This window comes from Danio aesculapii, chromosome 10 (assembly GCF_903798145.1).
Source record: "Danio aesculapii chromosome 10, fDanAes4.1, whole genome shotgun sequence".
Taxonomy (NCBI): domain Eukaryota; kingdom Metazoa; phylum Chordata; class Actinopteri; order Cypriniformes; family Danionidae; genus Danio; species Danio aesculapii.
The window spans coordinates 20,048,755-20,067,859 of record NC_079444.1 but is presented as its reverse complement, the minus strand read 5'-3'; the positions used below and the strand labels follow the sequence as shown (position 1 = coordinate 20,067,859).

General features: G+C 35.7%; 1 protein-coding gene across 1 annotated transcript in view; it reads left to right on the top strand.

Annotated features, from left to right (window-relative positions):
* atp8b5b (ATPase phospholipid transporting 8B5b) overlaps window positions 1-19,105 on the top strand; it is a 41,788-nt gene that overhangs the window by 21,733 nt on the left and 950 nt on the right. Inside the window, exons 21-27 of the mRNA XM_056467143.1 lie at window positions 4,931-5,072; window positions 5,174-5,357; window positions 6,790-7,013; window positions 7,853-7,936; window positions 8,012-8,257; window positions 9,893-10,031; window positions 10,116-10,246. Of these exons, the coding sequence (XP_056323118.1) occupies window positions 4,931-5,072; window positions 5,174-5,357; window positions 6,790-7,013; window positions 7,853-7,936; window positions 8,012-8,257; window positions 9,893-10,031; window positions 10,116-10,246 (1,150 nt within the window). The remainder of the gene's footprint in view (window positions 1-4,930; window positions 5,073-5,173; window positions 5,358-6,789; window positions 7,014-7,852; window positions 7,937-8,011; window positions 8,258-9,892; window positions 10,032-10,115; window positions 10,247-19,105) is intronic.

The following is a 19,105-nucleotide window of genomic DNA, read 5'->3' as shown; positions in this document are numbered from 1 at the left end:
TAACAGCAGTACCAGCTTCACTGATTACAGTTTGACTTAATTTCTGTAAGAATATTTGATAATTAACAGAGGTTCATATTTTTATTGAAAATATTTGATTTGACCTCACCATCATGGAGATCAGAGGCTGCTTTAGTTGAGCTCTTGAACCTTTACTCTTCTATCTTAACGTTTCTCTGGCTGTTATAACTGTGTTTATGAAATTCATCAGTTATAGCAAAACAGACAAAGAGAAAATAACCTGTATGTACTCAATTGAAACGTATAATTTTTGGTATTTACAAGCTAATTCATAAAAAAAAGAGCTGCAACTATATTTATATTAATGCTGCTTGGGACCATACTGCAGCTTTTCATAGAGGAGCAACATACAACTAGGAAAGAAATAAAAATAATAATAATTAGAGTGTCACGTACAAAACCTTCAGCACATTAAGACACAGACATCAAGAATCAGGATATGAACCTTAAACATGGTTGCTAAAAAGAAAAAAAGCTGCATCGTTCATGCCGCAATGCATGCTGGGTGTCAGCATAGTACAAAACACCCAGCATGCATTGCAGCATCAATAAATTATGCTGCCTAAAGTTCTTACAATCTCTTTCTTTTCCTTTATTTTATGTTGTTTGGGGGGGGGGGTAATATTTCAGTAGAGTGTTTTGTATTGTTCTGGGTTGTTTTTTTATTTGATTTAGATTTTTTGTTTGTCACCATTATTGAGATTCAGAGACTGATTGTTGATGTTTGTGTGTTTTTTGAGTTCTGCCATAGATCAAACATTTTCATTATGAACAGTCAGGGATTGCTGAAGCTCAAGTGGTTCCATTTATGTATATTGTTAATTTCTCACACATAGCTAACAAGATATTGAATGAGTACACAAGCAGGTGAGGGAGGCTTTGGCATTATAGTTAATCTCATCAGACTTTTAAAAATATTTTCTTTTGGCTTTTCATGCTATTCAAATAGTGTAAAACCACAAATAATTATAGCAACCAAATTAAAAACTAGATTTAAAACAAGAAGTTGAAGAGTCCGACTAAAGCAGACTCTGTCCTCCATCATGGTGACTTCAAATGAACAACAAAAATTTCATGAAGAGCTTTTGTTCATATGTCAGAAATAAAGTCAAAGGTCAGTAATAAGTGAAGCTCCTGATGTTTGTGGAGTTGTTTAATGATCCTCTGCTGAGATTTTGAGAGATTTTTATGTAATTATTTTTATTAATTATTATTTTATTTACAGTTTTATTTTCAGTTGATTTCATCTTTGATTTTGGCTGTAATTTGTGTTATTTGGTCTTGTTTTTCTTTCCTTCAGTGATTCTGCTGTTAACAGTTGTTCACCAATAATTCTCAATCCTCCTTTAATTAGACACTTAATTATCTCATTAGGACACTAGTGAGGATTTTGCTCTGGGATTTGAGAGGTTAAATGTGTTGGATGAAAAATACAGACTGTGGAATGTATTTTTAAAGGAAATATTCTGTAAATTGAATTTATGAACATAAAATGTTAAAAACAGTAAATTACTGACAACCACAGCTGCCGGTATTTTTCCGTAAAGTCATGAAAAAAACAGCAAAATACTGTAAAACGTTTTTCTTTTTGTGTGTGTCACCATTGTGGAGGATATTAGCGTCTGTGTGCAAGTCCAAGATGAACTGAAAGTATCTGATGTAATGCTGCAGCTTCTTTTGTTTATATGTAACTGTGTAGTTACTAATGCAGTGAAAATCTGTTTGCTAATTGTAAACACACATGAACACATTAATGCATTTAATGACTTTACATTTTTGTGCACTAAGCTACGTTTTTGTGAACTGAACATTGTATCAGTTCATGAAATATGGTTATTTTCCGTTAATTTAACAGTTCTGTTAAACTTCCGTATTTTTTACAGACAAATCCTGGCAACCAGGGCTGCCGGTATTTTTCCGTAAATTTAATGGATCTTTTTTAACAGTGTACCATTAACTGAGAGTTTACTTCAAAGTGCACTTTGATAAACAAAAACTGCAAGTATTCAACTAGTAAACTATTAGTATACCTATGCGGGCACTACAAATTTCACTATAGACACTTAAAGCGTACTTAAAGTATAATTTTATAAAGTGGGCCAATTTAGATCCAAGCAGTTTTGAAAAAAAGTACCAGTCCACTAATTTTAGTATACGTACTACATAATGTTTGTTTAAACATATTCTTGTACTTTACTTAACTATACTAAAAATGGATTTTTGTAAAGAAGTTTCTGTTGCCAGTAGAGCAAGCAGCTGCAGGGACATGATTGGTTTTTGGTTCTATTGGTCTCATGACAAAAAGTTTTTTAAGTAAAGGTAAAGTAAGTAAAGGTTTATTTATATAGCACCTTTCACAGACATTGTCACAGAGTGCTTTACAATAAGAGAAAACCAGAAAACAGGTAAAAAACACATACCAATAAAAGGAAACATATTAAAACAAGTTAAAAATCCAAGGACAGAAACACTAAAACTGTTAATTAAAAGCTTGACAAAAAAGATGTGTCTTTAAATGCTTTATAAAAGGTTCAACTGATCCCAGAGTTCTCAGTGCTATAGGGAGAGAGTTCCAGACCCTTGGGGCCTCAACACAGAAGGCACGGTCACTTTTAGTCTTAAGACAAGTTCTGGGAATGGCTAAAAGGTCTATGCCAGAAGACCTCAGAGACCGGCAACATTAGTGACTATGTAAAAGATCTTGAATATATAGGGGTGCTTGACCATGCAGAGCTCTATACTGTATGTATTTACCAGAATCTTTAAAATTTACTCTAAAACTAATATGAAGTCAGTGAAGTGCCTTAAGCACAGGAATAATGTTCGACCTCCTACTGGTGTTGGTTAAAAGCCGTGCCGCTGCATTCTGCACAGCTTGCAATCGATCCATAGAAGATTTGTTCAGACAAGTGAACAGAACATTACAATAATTCAACCATGAAGAGATAAAGGCATGGACAAGCATCTTCCTTTGAAACAATATTTCTGATTTTTGCGATGTTCATCAGATGGAAAAAGCATGTATGAACAATTTAGATGTACCAGTATCAGTATTGTCAGTTTTTAAGATATTTATAAGCTAGTGTGCTCTAAAACAGTGACAAAATTCACATTTAGAAGATGTAAAAGTGAAATAAACACTTCCGCCTAAATGGATCAGCCATTTTATTCACATCTCAGTTTCTTATCAAATCATGACCTATCAAATGCTCTCTAGTATCTGACATGCCCCGCACCCTTTAAGAAGCTTCTCATTTGCTTTTCATTTGATGCACTTGAGCTCAACCACTCTCAATGGCAGAGCAGTGATAAAACAAAGCGCTATTGGCTGTTTATAAAAAAGGAGAAGAGCTACACTGTTCCACTCTCTCTCGTGTTTCGGTTGAGATGATTATGTCGAACATTGAATAAAAATGTATATTTGAAAGTACTTCACGGGACCTTTAATTTAGAAGGTCGGACCTATTACTATACACCACAGTACTGAAACAGCTCTGTTAAAAGTGTTGAATGACTTACTGCTGTCTGTAGATTCTGGCAAGAATGCAGTTTTGGTTTTACTGGATCTGAGCTTTGCTTTTGTTACAGTCGATCATACATCCTTCTGTCACATCTGGAACACTGGGTGGACATAAAGGGTTCAGCACTTCCTTGGTTTCAGTCATATCTGAAATCCAGGTCTTTTTCAGTGTCTGTTGGTCAATTTATGCCAACATCTGCCCCTCTTCTGTGTGGTGTCCCCCAGGGTTCTATTCTGGGTCCATTGCTCTTCAATTTATATATGCTTGCTCTTGGTAATATTATAAGGAAACATAACATCTCTTTTCATTTTTATGCAGATGATTCTCAGCTGTATGTTCCTTTAAAATCTCAGAACTCTCTGCAGTCTCTAATTGTCTTGAGGATATTAAATGTTGGGTGGCAAAAAACTTCCTTCAACTTAATAATGACAAAAGTGAGGGTATTCTCTTCGGCTTCTCGAAAACAAGAATGTCTTATATTGGGGGCTTGGGAAGTCTTACACCATATGTTAAATCTCAATTAAAAATTCTAGGAGTTATCTTTGATTCGGAGCTTTGTCTAGAATAACAAATTAGCTCAGTGGTTAAGAATAGTTATTATTAGCTGAGGATCATCTCCAGACTCAAATCCATTCTTTCCTTTCAAGATCTGGTAAAAGTCATACATGCTTTTCTCACATCTCGCCTAGACTATTGCAATTCCTCAATCTTCATTGGCACGGTTGCAGTTAGTTCAAAATGCGGCAGCTAGACTTTTAACAGGCACTAAAAAAACATGCTCATATCTCACTAGTTTTAGCCTTCCTTTATTGCCTTCCTTTTAATTTTAGAATTCAGTTCAAGATTTTACTTATTGTTTTTAAAGCACTGAATGGGCAAGCACCTTCTTATATATCTGTACTTATTAACCTACACTCAACTCCTCGGTCCCTTAGGTCGTCAAATAAAATTTTACAGCAAATTCCTCGGTCACGACTTAAACTGAAAGGAGACAGAGCCTTTGCAGTCGCTGCTCCACGTTTGTGGAACCAGCTGCCACCGGACATTACTAGTGCTTCTTCTCTCTCCATTTTTAAGTCCAGACTTAAGACACATTTTTATTCTATTGCCTTCCCAGGCTTTTAATCTTTATTGTGCATTGTTGCTGTCATACTATTATTGTTATTATTACTTTTACTGTTATTTTACGGTTTTAGAATGTGTGTTATGGTTTTGTTAAGCACTTTGGTCAGTGAAGTCAAACTGAAGTTAAATGTGCTTTATAAATAAACTTTACTTACTTACTATTCTGCTACACCTCTTGGTACCTATATATCTTCAAGATATACGTATAGGTACCAATAATATCTTGGTATGTCTAAAGTCTATGACTGCACTCATATGTCCAGAAATGCCAGAAAAAAGATGTCACCAGAATCAGGGGATGAGCCACCCATGGAGAAGAGCAGATTTCTGGGTAAAAAATCTCAGGTGGTGGAAGATGAGAAAGTTGATGGGGAATATGGACTGGTGATTAACGGCCACAGCCTGGTAAGAGAAACTCTGAAATGAAGATCCAATCCTTGTCTTGTTCAAGTTCTTCAGTAACAAGCCATAGCTAATTTGAAGAAAATGTCGTTTTCTGTGCCCAGGCATTCGCTTTGCAGAAGGATATGCAGGTGGAGCTGTTGCGGACGGCGTGTATGTGCCAAACGGTCATCTGCTGCAGGGTTACTCCTCTACAGAAAGCTCAAGTGGTGGAACTAGTCAAGAAACATAAGAAAGCTGTGACTCTCGCTATTGGAGATGGAGCCAATGATGTCAGCATGATCAAATGTGAGTGTTTCTCACTATGCATGAGTGTGAAAGACGGACAGTGATCTGGATTACATGCACCTTTAAGAAAAAATGGATTACAGGGCTCCTGAAAGCACTGGTACCAGTGCCACTAAAGTACCATGTACAAGGTACAGAAAAAAGTACCAGGTACTAGGTACAGAATGCAGTGGAAAAGCCCCCAAAAGTGAGCCATAGCAAAACAAACTGCACTGTACCATGAAGTGAAATGCACCTTAAGTTCTACAGATGGTGGCACCAGCAGCTAAAGTAGTGCTAAACATAAACTATTTGTAACATTACAAGGTTATTCTTCTTTTAAAAATTCACATTTGACAGTAATTTGACTAATAAAAAAGAGTCAGGATCCAGAAATAAATGTATTTTCATCAACAAAAACCATTACATTAGTAACACTGCCTCATCTTTTGTACATTTATCATTATGCTAAGGTTTAACAATCTCATTATCAAAGTGAAAAAGTAGCCTAACTTTCTGCTTTTTATGACATTTGTTATGAAAAACAAAAACCTAATGATGTTTTTTCCGTAATGTACACAACATTACTATATTAATATTAACATTATTATACTAATGGGTTAGTTCACCCAAAAATGATCCCATGATTTACTCACCCATAAGTAATTTTAGGTACATATCCATATTTCAGTTAAATCCAATCAAAGTTATTTTAAAAATGATCTTGGACTTTTCCAGCTCTGCAATGATCAACTGATTTTCAGCAGCAGCCCAAAAGAAGTCCAATAATCCATCCATAAAAAGTGTCCAATGCGGCTCCACAAGCTTGAATAGAGGTCTCTTTTAGTAAATCCACGTGTTTTTGTAATAAATGATCCATATTTAAAACAGTAAACTGATTTGTGTAACTTCTGTTGGGGATCCTCCATTTTTGAAGTGCATTTTTGGTGCATCAGCGCCACCAACTGGACAGCACTGCGGTTTGTTTGTCTCTCTTGTCGGTGCTTGTTTTTGCTCACTCTCAAGAAATTAAAAATATAAACAATGGACGCCTTGAGGATGAGTAAATCAGGGGAACATTTTCATTTTGGGGTGAACAAACCCTTTAATAACAGCTAGGAGGGTTTTAGGCACAATATTATTTATTTTTAAATGGTGATTGAATGTGCATAGCAACAACAAACAAACCCTAAACAAATAAAATTGTTGATGGTCACACATGTATGAGAGTTCTTTACAGCAGCCCAGAATGGTCATTTATTAAAAGCATTTAAAATCAAGAACTATTTGTTTTATTAAGTAGAAATATCTCACTCTTCTCCCATTTGTTCCTATTAGCTTTATTACAGGTAAACCATGCTAATAGTTGGTGATTTGTGAAATGGAAACCCTAAAATAATTTGCCTGGCTGGCTGTCTGATTAAGAGTACATTTTTTTACTTTTGACCTACAGCTGCCCACATTGGTGTTGGCATTAGCGGGCAGGAGGGCATGCAGGCTGTTTTGTCCAGTGACTTCTCCTTCGCCCAGTTTCGTTACCTCCAGCGCCTCCTGTTGGTTCACGGCCGCTGGTCATATCTGCGCATGTGCACGTTTCTCCGCTACTTCTTCTACAAGAACTTCACCTTCACCTTTGTCCACTTCTGGTACGCCTTCTTCTGTGGCTTCTCTGCACAGGTGAGATGAAACCTTCGAATATCATTGTTTGGATGTATACTGTAGTGATAGAATAGACAGATTAATCGCAGGATATTTGCTCAATTGGAGATTATCAAAATATAATGAATATATATATATTAGATAATATATAATGAATGTATTATTTTAAATTCTGTTAACACATTAGCATTTATTTTAAATGTATATTTTAAAATATATAAATTTTCTAATTATTCTAAATCATTTACATTAATTAGACATTAAGCATTACAAATATATTATGTCTATAAGAATATATTTTACTCACTACTACATATTCATTATAATTCATTATGTAGTGAGTAAAATGTATCGTTACAGAATATGGATGCTTTTGAATTACATTGTGATCTGTCTTGACAACATGTGATTTTGATGATTTTTTAAGACATTTTTATTAGTTCATTTTTAATTTAAAATGATATTATCAAGAAATGAACTTGAGTGAAAATGTGAAATGAAAATAATGTCCTAAATTACATTGCTAGAATATCTGTTAACTCATTCATGAAAATTCATGTATATTTTTCTATTTGCACTTACAAATTGCATTACAGTATCTTCATCTCTGTTTTGACAACTTTGGATGTTGAAACTTTAAAGTGTCATATTTTGTCATAAAAACAAACATATAAAAATATATTGTTTCAAATTATTTAAAATGTCAGTAAAAATCGCTCTAAAACTTTACAGTTAAATCTTCAACATCAGAAGTTATAAATATAAAGTTGTGTATTATTTTGTTTACAGTTTAGCAAAAGACAATTCTAAATAATATTTAGCTATATTTTTCTACCCAATTTCTGTTTCCTCCATAGACTGTCTATGATGAGTGGTACATCACACTCTATAACCTGGTGTATACGGCATTACCAGTCCTTGGCATTAGTCTCTTTGATCAGGTATGTCGTCTTGCGGTTGGATCATCATCATCATCATAAACCTGTATTCACTGTGGAGCGTGTGTTTTTCTGCAGGATGTGAACGACCGCTGGAGTTTCCAGTATCCTCAGTTGTACGCACCGGGTCAGATGAACCAGTATTTCAGTAAGATGGCCTTTGCTAAGATCCTGCTGCACAGCTGCTACAGTTCACTCATCCTCTTCTTCGTCCCATGGGCTGCCTTGTGGGACACCGTCAGAGATGATGGGAAAGACATTGCGGATTATCAGTCCTTCGCCCTGCTGGCACAGACCTGCCTGCTCATCGCCGTTAGTGTGCAGGTAAAATGCAAAAGACAACACATCACAGTTACACAACAGAATATGTCATGTTCAATCATTTTTATGTCTTATAGTCATGCAAAATGGCAAATTATGATGGATACTTAATGCATTGTGACCCCACAATTCGTCACCTTAGAATTATAAGGTTCTATCTGCGTTCTGAATGATTCTGAGATATTGAACTTCAAAGTTTTTGCATTTCATAGAAAACAGTATGTGTGTAACATTTGTTTTTTTTAAATAAAAAGTCTTAAAATGTAAACAACTTATAAAAAAACATCCCATAATGTAAATAAGTTGTCATTTAATAAGAATATGTCAATAACTTAATTTTGACAAAAATGTCAGATAGAACCTAGATGTAAACCTAGATGTAAAATGTTTATATGTATAAGGGAAAAGCAATGGATTGTCATGCTTTAAAGGATTTTAAATGTACAACACAAAGGCAAAGAACCGCCCGACACTTAATTAGTTAATGCTTAATTACACATACACAAAGTTAGCATTTTTATAGCTTGCACAACTTTTATTTAAGGTTTAAAATCAAAATCCACTTGTTCTAACTTGTTATTAGCTATAATACATCCTCTAAAAGACAGAAAATATTAATTACAAACATAAATTATCTAAGCATTTGTTTATTTACGCATTATTTAAGTTTTTATTGTTCAGTAATACTTCAATTAATATAAAACTGGATACATTTACATTTATAAACATTTGTGGAAATAGGTTGCATAATGGGCTCAGAAATCTGTGGATATTATATTATATATAAACTCAGTTACTAACGGATTTACAAGTTAGCGCAGCTTAGTATTTCTAGTTATGGCAACTTATTTTTTCTTGTTAGCACAACTTACATTTTCTAGGTATTGAAATTTTATTTTATTAGCTGAGGCAAGTTAATTTGAACATTTTGAATCCCCAAAATGAACATTTACTCACTATTTACTTACCGTCAAGTGGTTCCAAACCTTTATAAGTTTATTTTGTTGAACACAAAAGAGGATAATTTAAAGGAAGCTGAACACCTGGGAATATCAGATACTATCAATGGATACAGGTTTCCAACATTCTTCAGAATATCTTCTTTAGTGTTCAACAGAAGAAAGAAACTAAATGATAACATAAATTATATTTAGCTTAATTTTAAAGAACTTAATAATTCTAATTAAGGCCATGTCATTTTTTTAGTTAGGGCAACTTAATTTTTCTAGTAACAACTTAAATGTTCTAGTTTGTGCAGCTGATTTTTTTCTAATTAGCGCAACCTACATTTTCTAGTAACTACAACTTAATTTTTTAAGACATTTAGTTTTCATAAGCAATTTTTGTGCAATATTATTGCAATCTCTGTTTGCAAATATTCATAAGCATATTTCTTTACACCTGAAAACAGCATATTTTATATTTATATTGTAATTTTCTGCAAATAAATACTCTAAACAATATTCTGATTTAATTTTTGAATTAAATTACTTTTGAGCAATGTAATGTGTCCTTTCAAAATAAATATCCAGATAATAATCATGTTAAAAATAATAATCTTGCTTAACCCAATTTGTTTACCAGTAGTGTTCACAATGATACTTTTGTGCACAAACTGCATGTTGATGTGTGCTTCAGCTGGGTTTGGACACGTACTACTGGACGGCAGTGAATCATTTCTTCCTGTGGGGAAGTCTGTCTGTGTATTTTGCCGTCACCTTCACCATGTACAGCAACGGCATGTACTTGATCTTCACCTCTTCTTTTCCTTTCATTGGTAGGCATCGCTTCATCTCAACCACATCCAATCATCCTATCGTCTCTGTGTGTTTTAAGTGCTCATTTCATTCATCTTTCTCAGGCACTGCAAGAAACTCCCTAAACCAGCCGAATGTGTGGCTCACCATCTTCCTGACCACCATATTGTGTGTTCTGCCCGTGGTGGCCAAACGCTTCCTCTTCATACAATTCAAGCCCACCATCAACGACAAGGTGAGTGTTTCATTCGGGTTTTTTTTTCCTCAAAAATAAAACAAATGCAATAAATATGAAACAAAGAAATACAATCCATATACTGTGCAGGGAAAGGCAGAAAAAGCAAAAGGTGTCACAGTTTCAGGAAGGGAAAGGGAGCAAGGACTCGAGTGCAGTAAATATGGGTTTTTATTATAAAAATAAAATAAAAGGTAACAAAAACAACCCAGTGGAGGAAAACATTAACAAAACAAATAAACAAACAAACAAACTTGACTGAGAAGGCTGGCAGGGATCAGGACTGGACAGAACAGGACAAGACATGACTGGATAATGACATCTGACAAACTGGCACAGAACAGCAGACATGAGGAGACTATAAGCAGAAAGAATTAACAAACAAACAGGTGAACTGAATAAACTAATAATGGGATAACAAAGAGGGTGGGACTGGACAATAGACAGGAGATACTACACAAGAATAACAACACTAAGGGTGCTTTCACACATAGACTTTTGTTTCGGATCCTGGTGCGTTTCTCTAGTTAGCGTGGTTCGTTTGGCATATGTGAATCCAGCAATCGCTCTCAGATCCGTGCCAAAACAATCGGTCCGAGATCGCCTAAATGAGGCTCGATTGAAATGAACTCTGGAGTGAATCGATTGTAGTGAGAAAGAAATTAGTTCCAAACCAAGCTAAATCACAGTGTGTTATGGATAGGTAATAGGCATATACGGCTATATGAAGAGAGAATTATGAGTAGGGCGGGATGTCATTTCTACCAGTAAATGTGTTTCATGTCAAATACGAAAGTGAAAGCATGCTGAACTATTAACGAGAGATGTTTATCCGTTTGGAAAATTGACCGAACAGCAGTCTTGGTTTATCAATTATTTCTCTCTATAATGTAAAGCCTATAATGCTTAATTCTAGCCAAGGGCTATATGAGAAAGTCATATCTCTGATATTGTCTCGCTTATATTGTCTTATTGCTCATTATCATAAATTAAAATAAGGACACATGACAGCTGAGTGGGACTCTGCAAAATAAACCGTGAAACTCTGACCAATGTGAGGAGAGTTACCTCGCACGTGACTTGTTTTAGCTCTTTTGGTCCGTTCAGAAACTTTGCCGTGTAAAAGCGAACCGCACCAAGAACAAAACGCGACATTGTAACTCTTTTAATCCCTGTTTCGGAACAAAACAATCGATCCACAGGTGTCAAAGCACGTGTCGCATTATAAACATGAAGCACGTACTAAACATAACACCAACAGAAGACTGAACATAAGACATGAGCACACAACAAATAAAAACACTTATCGTGCACTCACACATGCAACATGCATGTTCCATCTCAGTGTCAGCCGGAACCAAAACCAACTAGACTGAGACGCTGAGAATGAAACGGCACACCGCAGACAGAACCAAACACCAACACCTAGATGAGAGCGCACATCCCGAGTATGCCTGGACCTTGCGCGCCCGCATGAAACGGGAGCGTGAATGGCTCGAGCACAGCCAAGATGGTGCTCATACAATGACAAAATTGACAATGATGTGACATAGGAGTGCTCGACCCAAGAAAACTTGAGCCGAGCACAACATACAGTACAAGACATGAAAGGACTAGTGTCTGGACTCTGCCACCAAAACAATTATTAACAAGATCGTCAAAGAACACAAAAATAATATACTCCAGGGGGACGTATATGTGGTGGTGCAGTGGGTAGCGCTGTCACCTCACAGCAAGAAGGTTGTTGGTTCGAGCCCTGGCTGGGTCAGTTGGCATTCTGTGTGAAGTCTGCATGTTCTCTCTGTGTTAGCGTGGGTTTCCTCCAGGTGTTCCGGTTTTCCCCACAGTCCAAAGACATGTGCTATAGGTGAATTGAACAAACTAAATTGGCTGTAGTGTATGTGTGTGAATGCAAGAGTGTATGGGTGTTTCCCAGTACTGGGTTGTAGCTGGAAGGGCAGAAGGGCATCCGCTGTGTAAAAAGTATGCTGGGTAAGTTGGCGGTTCATTCCAATGTGGCGACCCCTGATTAATAAAGGAACCAATCCAAAGGAAAATGAATGAATGAATGAATTAATATACTCCAAAAACATTAGTACATAATACATTAGACAACCAAAAAAAATAAAATAAAAGCCTCCTTTATACATCTTTATCAGATTGTAAAGAACACAATGTTTTGTAGATGGGATAAACCATTGCACAATTGAATACCCCTAAAACATATCAACTTTAAATAAAATATGAATATTTGCAAATTGACTAGTTAAGTAATAGTGAACCTGTGAATTTATGTTCAAATGCAGTATGCTCTACTCTAAATTGCTTTGTAATACATTGCTCATATAATATACATGAAAACATCTATTAGAAAAATAGTAATCAGTATCTCCGGGGGTCTAATGGTTCTTGAACTAAATAAATAACAAGATTTGAAGCAACTAATTCCACAGGTTTTGAGAAAAGCCATAACTTTAGGCTGCAGATATATAAAAAAAGTCCCTGCAAAATCCTGGAGGGACTAATTAATATGAAAATACTGTAGTAAGAACATGAATATTCTCATGTAGGGAAACATTTATTAAAGAGCAAGCCTTTCCTAAGCTATATTACAATATTCATTCATTCATTTTCCTTTGGCTTAGTCTATTAATTCATCAGGGGTCACCACAGCGGATGCCCTTCCAGCTGCAACTCAGTACATGGAAACACATTTACATTCTCGCATACACACTCATACACTACGGCTATTAGACCCTTTTCACAATTACGTCACTTCACTTCCCCCTATCGGCAACGCAGTGTATTTTTAGTTCCGGTTTACCTTTGAATGAATGGGAGACTTTTCTGGAAAATTTACAAATGAAAATATTAACATTACACGATCTGATTTAAGACTATTGGTATTGGGCGTGTGTCTAAATGTTTCTCTTTCAATACTAAACTGCTTTCTGAGTTTGAAAATGATTGTTTAAGTTATTAAGAATAGGAATAATTGAGATTATTTCCTCAATAATGGATTTATTTTTACTTTAATGCAGCTCTAAATAAAAATTTATATTATCTGTTATATGTAAATGTTCCAGCATGAGTAACATTCTTTATTAAATCTTCTTATATGACCTTATATGACCTCATCTGGTTTGTCCATTTGTTTCATCATTTATTATTTACTGATCTATTCATGTTTTGTTCAGTTTGTCCATTTGAATGAATGAATGTTGTCCTACTGCCACCTTTTGGGTGGATTTAATTTGATATCTGAACTACCTTTTATTTAATAATGCTACTAATAAATTAATAATCTAATAATACTGAATTAAAATGTTGTCTTTTTGGTGTTATTTTTGCAATTGTACATTTTTATAATGATTTTTTTGATTATTAAGAGTCACACACAACATTGTTATTCTATTTCATTTAATTTGAATATTAAATAGACATAAAAGTTTTATGTTCATGAATAAAATACCTGTATAGAAATAAAACGTCAGAAAACTGAGAATGTGGATGATATATATGAATGTGTTTGTGAATCATCTGTCCACTGTAAACAACCACATTAAAACACTCACAGTTTTATTTATGACTTATTCTTCAGTACACAAAATATTATAAAAATAAATCTGACATAACAAAATGTTCAGCACCCGTGTAAACATCTGAAATCTTTATTTGGCAAATACTGACAAGTGCATACCAACATCATCTGCATTAAAGACAGCAACAAAGCATTAGACTCTGTTTAAAGTCCCGTTTTCTTGGTTCAAGTAGAATTCTGGATGATCTGTAAGCCTTTTTAGATGTCAGATGTCTCACCTTGAATGCAGACAACAGAAAACAGCCGTAGTTACAGTCTAACCGTATATGTAGTAAATATACAGCTGACTGGGTGAGTTCTCTATGGGGAGTTCTGTGTAGGCGTGGGTAACAATACACTGCGTGGAGTGAAACCGGACATCGCGTGACGTCATGTGAAAAGGGTCTATTTAGTTTATTCACGTCACCTACAGCGCATGTCTTTGGACAGTGGGGGAAACCGGAGCACCCGGAGGAAACCCACGCCAACATGGGCAAAACATGCAAACTCCACACAGAAAAGCCAACTGGCCCAGCCGGGACTTGAACCAGCGAGCTTCTTGCTGTGAGGCAACAGTGCTAACCACTAAGCCACCCAGTATATTACAATACTCAAATTAAACTATAATTAAGTGTCAGAATCCTCAATATTACACCACTAGATTGATGTATTCTTCTACTCACATACTCAACTCATATTATGATCAACACAAACACCTTATACGTAATTTAGTAATAGCTCTTAAGGCACCTCAGTAGACCAGTAGATGCTGTATAAATTCTCAAAGGTATCATTTCTCTAGTATCTACAGCGCAATAGTTTTTTTTTTCGCTTTTTCCAGACGAATATCATGGCATGTCAGGCTCCTTTTACTAAATGTTTACTATTTATAGCAGTTCTGTCCAAAAGCACAGTGAAAGTCTCTGGGGCGCTGCGGTAGGATGTCAGTGTGAGATGTTGCTCTGTTTATGAGCTGAACTCATGTGTTGAATGAGTCAGAGCTGTGGATGCGGAGGCACGTCTGCAGAACAGCTTCACACTGAGCTGGAATGTCAAGGTTATTTCTGGAGCTTACAGTCGCTGGGCCACAAATCAGCACGAGTCATTCATAAACAATCAGCACGTTGACATGCATACTGATACTCTGAGAATATTCTGTTGTGCTAATTTCAGTTTATGTAGTGATATCAAAACATAATAAATTGTCTATCTAACTTTCAGCTTTTAATTTAGGTTGGTTGTCTTATTTCAAGGTCCTGTGAAATTAAAATAAAGGTTTTTTTTTTATAGATTTTAGAATCAGTCTGTTATTTTTAAGGACATTAATACAATTTGTTTAAAATATAATATTAAACTGATAAAAACATCTAAAGCTTGCAGTTTGTTACCTCCGCCTAAATGGATCAACGTTTTTTTTTAACTAAAAAAATCCACTCAATGCCACTCAATTGACCCTTCGCTAAGCCCCGCCCTCCTTGGTTACTGTTGCTACGCCTGTCAAGCTTTCCTGCCCGGCACAACTTTTACAATGTGTATGTGCCGGTATCAGACATTGCCAGGGATATAATATCATGTTTGGCAAACAGCTGAGATATCCGAGAACGCCAGACAAAAAAAACACTGCGGTATTCATTACAGGAGTATATTCACGACATAATAGGCAACCGATTAGAGAAAAATTATATCAAAATAGAAGCTAGCTTAGCCTAGCCGCCTCATACGCTAACCATTCAACAGCTTAGTTCATGCACAGCAGGATAGGTGAAATTTAAAAATAACTTAGTATTCACAAATTAAACCGTGATTTCTCTATTTTTAGCCAAAAAGCCTGATAGACTATTGTTGTGCAATGAAATATAGCGTTACTAACCGACCAGGAAACACGCATGGACAGTGCTTCTACATAGTTTATTCATAGAAAGAACAGCCAGAAAAGGGGAAATTGATGGACTTGTGCCAAATATTATCATCACTGACCCATAACAATGTACAGTAAGTTACCTATTACTGTCAGTATGTTTGTGTGCTCTTTATAAATTAATGAAACACAGCTGCTGGTAAAGTATATTGATCGTAAGTGCTCAGTTTGTGATCACATCTGTGTTTTGCTCTGTTGATTTGTAATTTCAAACATTCGTAGCTTGAAATAGATGGAAATATGAAGTTCAGTAAAGTTAGCAACAGATTCGCAGATTCGTATTTTCTGGATCAATAACTCATTATGACCTATTCGCTATTAGTATGACTAACGTTACTATGGCGAAGGCTTAAACGGAGCATTGCTCATAATATTGAGCGAAAAAAACAAAAACGAAAAAGACAGCTGGGAAAAAAACCTGCTTTGTATTTTTGTAGGAAACAGTTTAGATCTGTTTAGGGTAAGAGGTGTGTGAGTTATTGCCGTCAGTCTATCACTGAATGTGTCAGGAATATCCAAACAAAACTAACTTATCTCCGCTCCTTTAGCGCCCCTCACACATCTTGATCCACGCTGGCATTTCTCTCCTTGGGTTTTTGGTTTTGAAAAGGGAAAACATTCCACCATCCCGTCCAAACTTTTAGGATACCGGATATCAGATTTGCACAATCCATATGCACAACGCTATGGCCTGTTTCTCTCGCCCGAAAGTGTGTTTTGGGTGTGGCTTAGCGAAGGGTCAATTGGCAGAGCTGTGATAAAAACAAAGTGCTATTGGCTGTTTTTTATAGGTGAGGGGCTACTCTATGTCCCACCCTCTCTATATTTTTCAGTTGAGATTACGTCAAACATCAAATAAAAATACACAAAAAAAATTTGTAAAGTGTAAAAAAGATTTTCATTAAAATGAAAAAATGAACCCCCTCCAAAAAAAAAAAAAATAGAACAGTGTTATATATTTCGCTGACTTATGTGCTGACATTATGCCAAATGTTTGGAAGAACGTACAAATTCAGAGGAAGAAGCAGTTTAAACTAGGACCGTGTCCTGTGTCGCCATGATGATGACACCATCCAACATATATTTCCAGTTTGGTTTCATAGAAAACAAGTAAACACCAAACACACTTTAATATGCTAAGTGTTTTATTAGCACAGAGCAGCATAATAACAGAACCCAAAAATGTATTTAGTATGATAAAACTTGCTCCTTTGTCACATGAACATGAGTGGAAATTACTGAAGCAGTCGACTGTGGCATTATGAATGTTCTACTGCTTTCATGACATGTCACGCTCGTCTCTCGTCAGCAATGGCTTCCGCACTCTCCTTTCACTTTGACTTTGCTTTAAGCTACCATGATAATACGTTTTGAATATTTTAGCTCATCAATGAACATGATTTACGCAAGAGTCCCATAAGACAAAATGAAGACCACAACTGCCATGATTTCAGACTCACATCAAACTACACCTTTGTTTGTTGTGATTATGCGCCCTCTAGTGGTGAAAATAACATAATGTGCCTTTTAATAAACATCAAAATGAAAGGTTTATATATGATGATCTTCTCAAGATGCAGTATTTTGACCATAGCACTTCTACTTGCGCTGCACAAGATGAAAACAGATGTTCATTATTCCTTGCTTCAGGAAAGAGTTTTAGTTTGTGGTGTATTTCTTCCTTTCATTTTGTAATATCAGTCCTGTTTGTGCTGATGTGCTTACATCCACAGTAAGGATGCATTTGTGTCACACATTACACATGTGCTCCTCATTAAACCAACAGAAAGCAGATTATTGCATTTACATGCAGGCCAAAATCACAGGAAGGGCAAAAATCTAACTGTGATGATCAGTTTTTGCTCAAACTGTTTACAACCTTATTCTAATAAAGGAAAATCAGACGGTTAAGATGTTTACATGACCACATATATATGTATGACAATATGACGATATACAGCCACATCACACTGCTATAAGTGTGATATTGCATTTATGCAAAGGTTCGACAGCATAATTGAAAGAAAATCAAACATGGAGAGTTTCAAAATCGTTTTGTAAGAGGAACTACTTTCTTCTGCCATTCCTTCACATCTGCAGCTGACGTCAGAGAAGCAGAAGCCGTTACTAATTCACCAACGTCATCTTAGAGCTAGTATTTGAATGATTCTCTTTGTAATGTTTAAAGTGAAGACAAAACAGGTGATTTTGCTCACATTTTTAGATTAAAAGGCTAAATGGCATGAAATGCCATCAGTCTACAATCTGTTGCAATTTAGGAGATCACAATAATTAACCCCGAAAAAGCCAAAGCAGCGCAAACACTACCATATTATTGTTGTGTTTGCGATAAGGAAAAATGCTAAACACATGCAAGCATTTCTTCTTTCTTTCTTTCATCTGAACTAGTCTGAATTAGAGAAAACAGGAGACTCATTAGAAACAAACAGATGATCAACCAAAATGTAACTCGGGGTTATACAAAGAGTGGCCAACACAAAATACATACAGTCCTGATATGCGAGACTCATCTCACACTCAATATACTACAATTACTATAGTATAAATACAGCACTACAACATACAAGAGAGAGGTCGACATAGAAAGTCACTTACCAGTTCAATAATGATTTGATCAGCTGTAGTTTAAAATTATGCTGGGTTTTTCTTCCTCTAAGGGCTTATTATGCAATCTCTGTCGCCATCTTGTGGATGGCGCTTTATCTCCGAAATTATAAATATTTAAAATAGGCACTATCCTCATAAATAAACTGAATAGTTGCAGTCTAAACAACTACATTCTTGCTTAAAAAACATCAAAAGTACATTATGTTGTCCAACAGCCGCAATATTTGTCAAACTGTAGTGAGTTTATTAATCTGTTGTCACTCGTTGGCGCCAGTGGTGTAGTGGATAGTGCGTCGACACATGCGCTCCAGTGCTCACGGTGACCCAAGTTCAATTCAGGTTTCAATTCTCTCTGCTCCCCATGCTTTCCTGTCAGTACTCTCTAATGTCCTATCAAGATAAAGGTGAACCCCCCCCCAAAAAATCTGCTGTTACTCTGTTTGGGCAGAGTAATACAGAAGAGTGAGGAGGCTATAGGAGTTCTGCTATTGCAGAATATTGCACTGCTATCAGCCAATCAGATTTGAGAACCAGACAGAACTGTTGTATAAATATAAATATGTACATCCATCTGTTCATTAAATTTTTTTTTCTCGCAAGCTTCACATTTAAATGAAGGCATGCAATTTTCAGCCTCCTTTTAAAACTTTCATTGTATTATAATAATATGACAATATGTAAAATAGTTACACTTCCTCATGAGATTATGCTCTTGAGGGAACATGAGATGGCA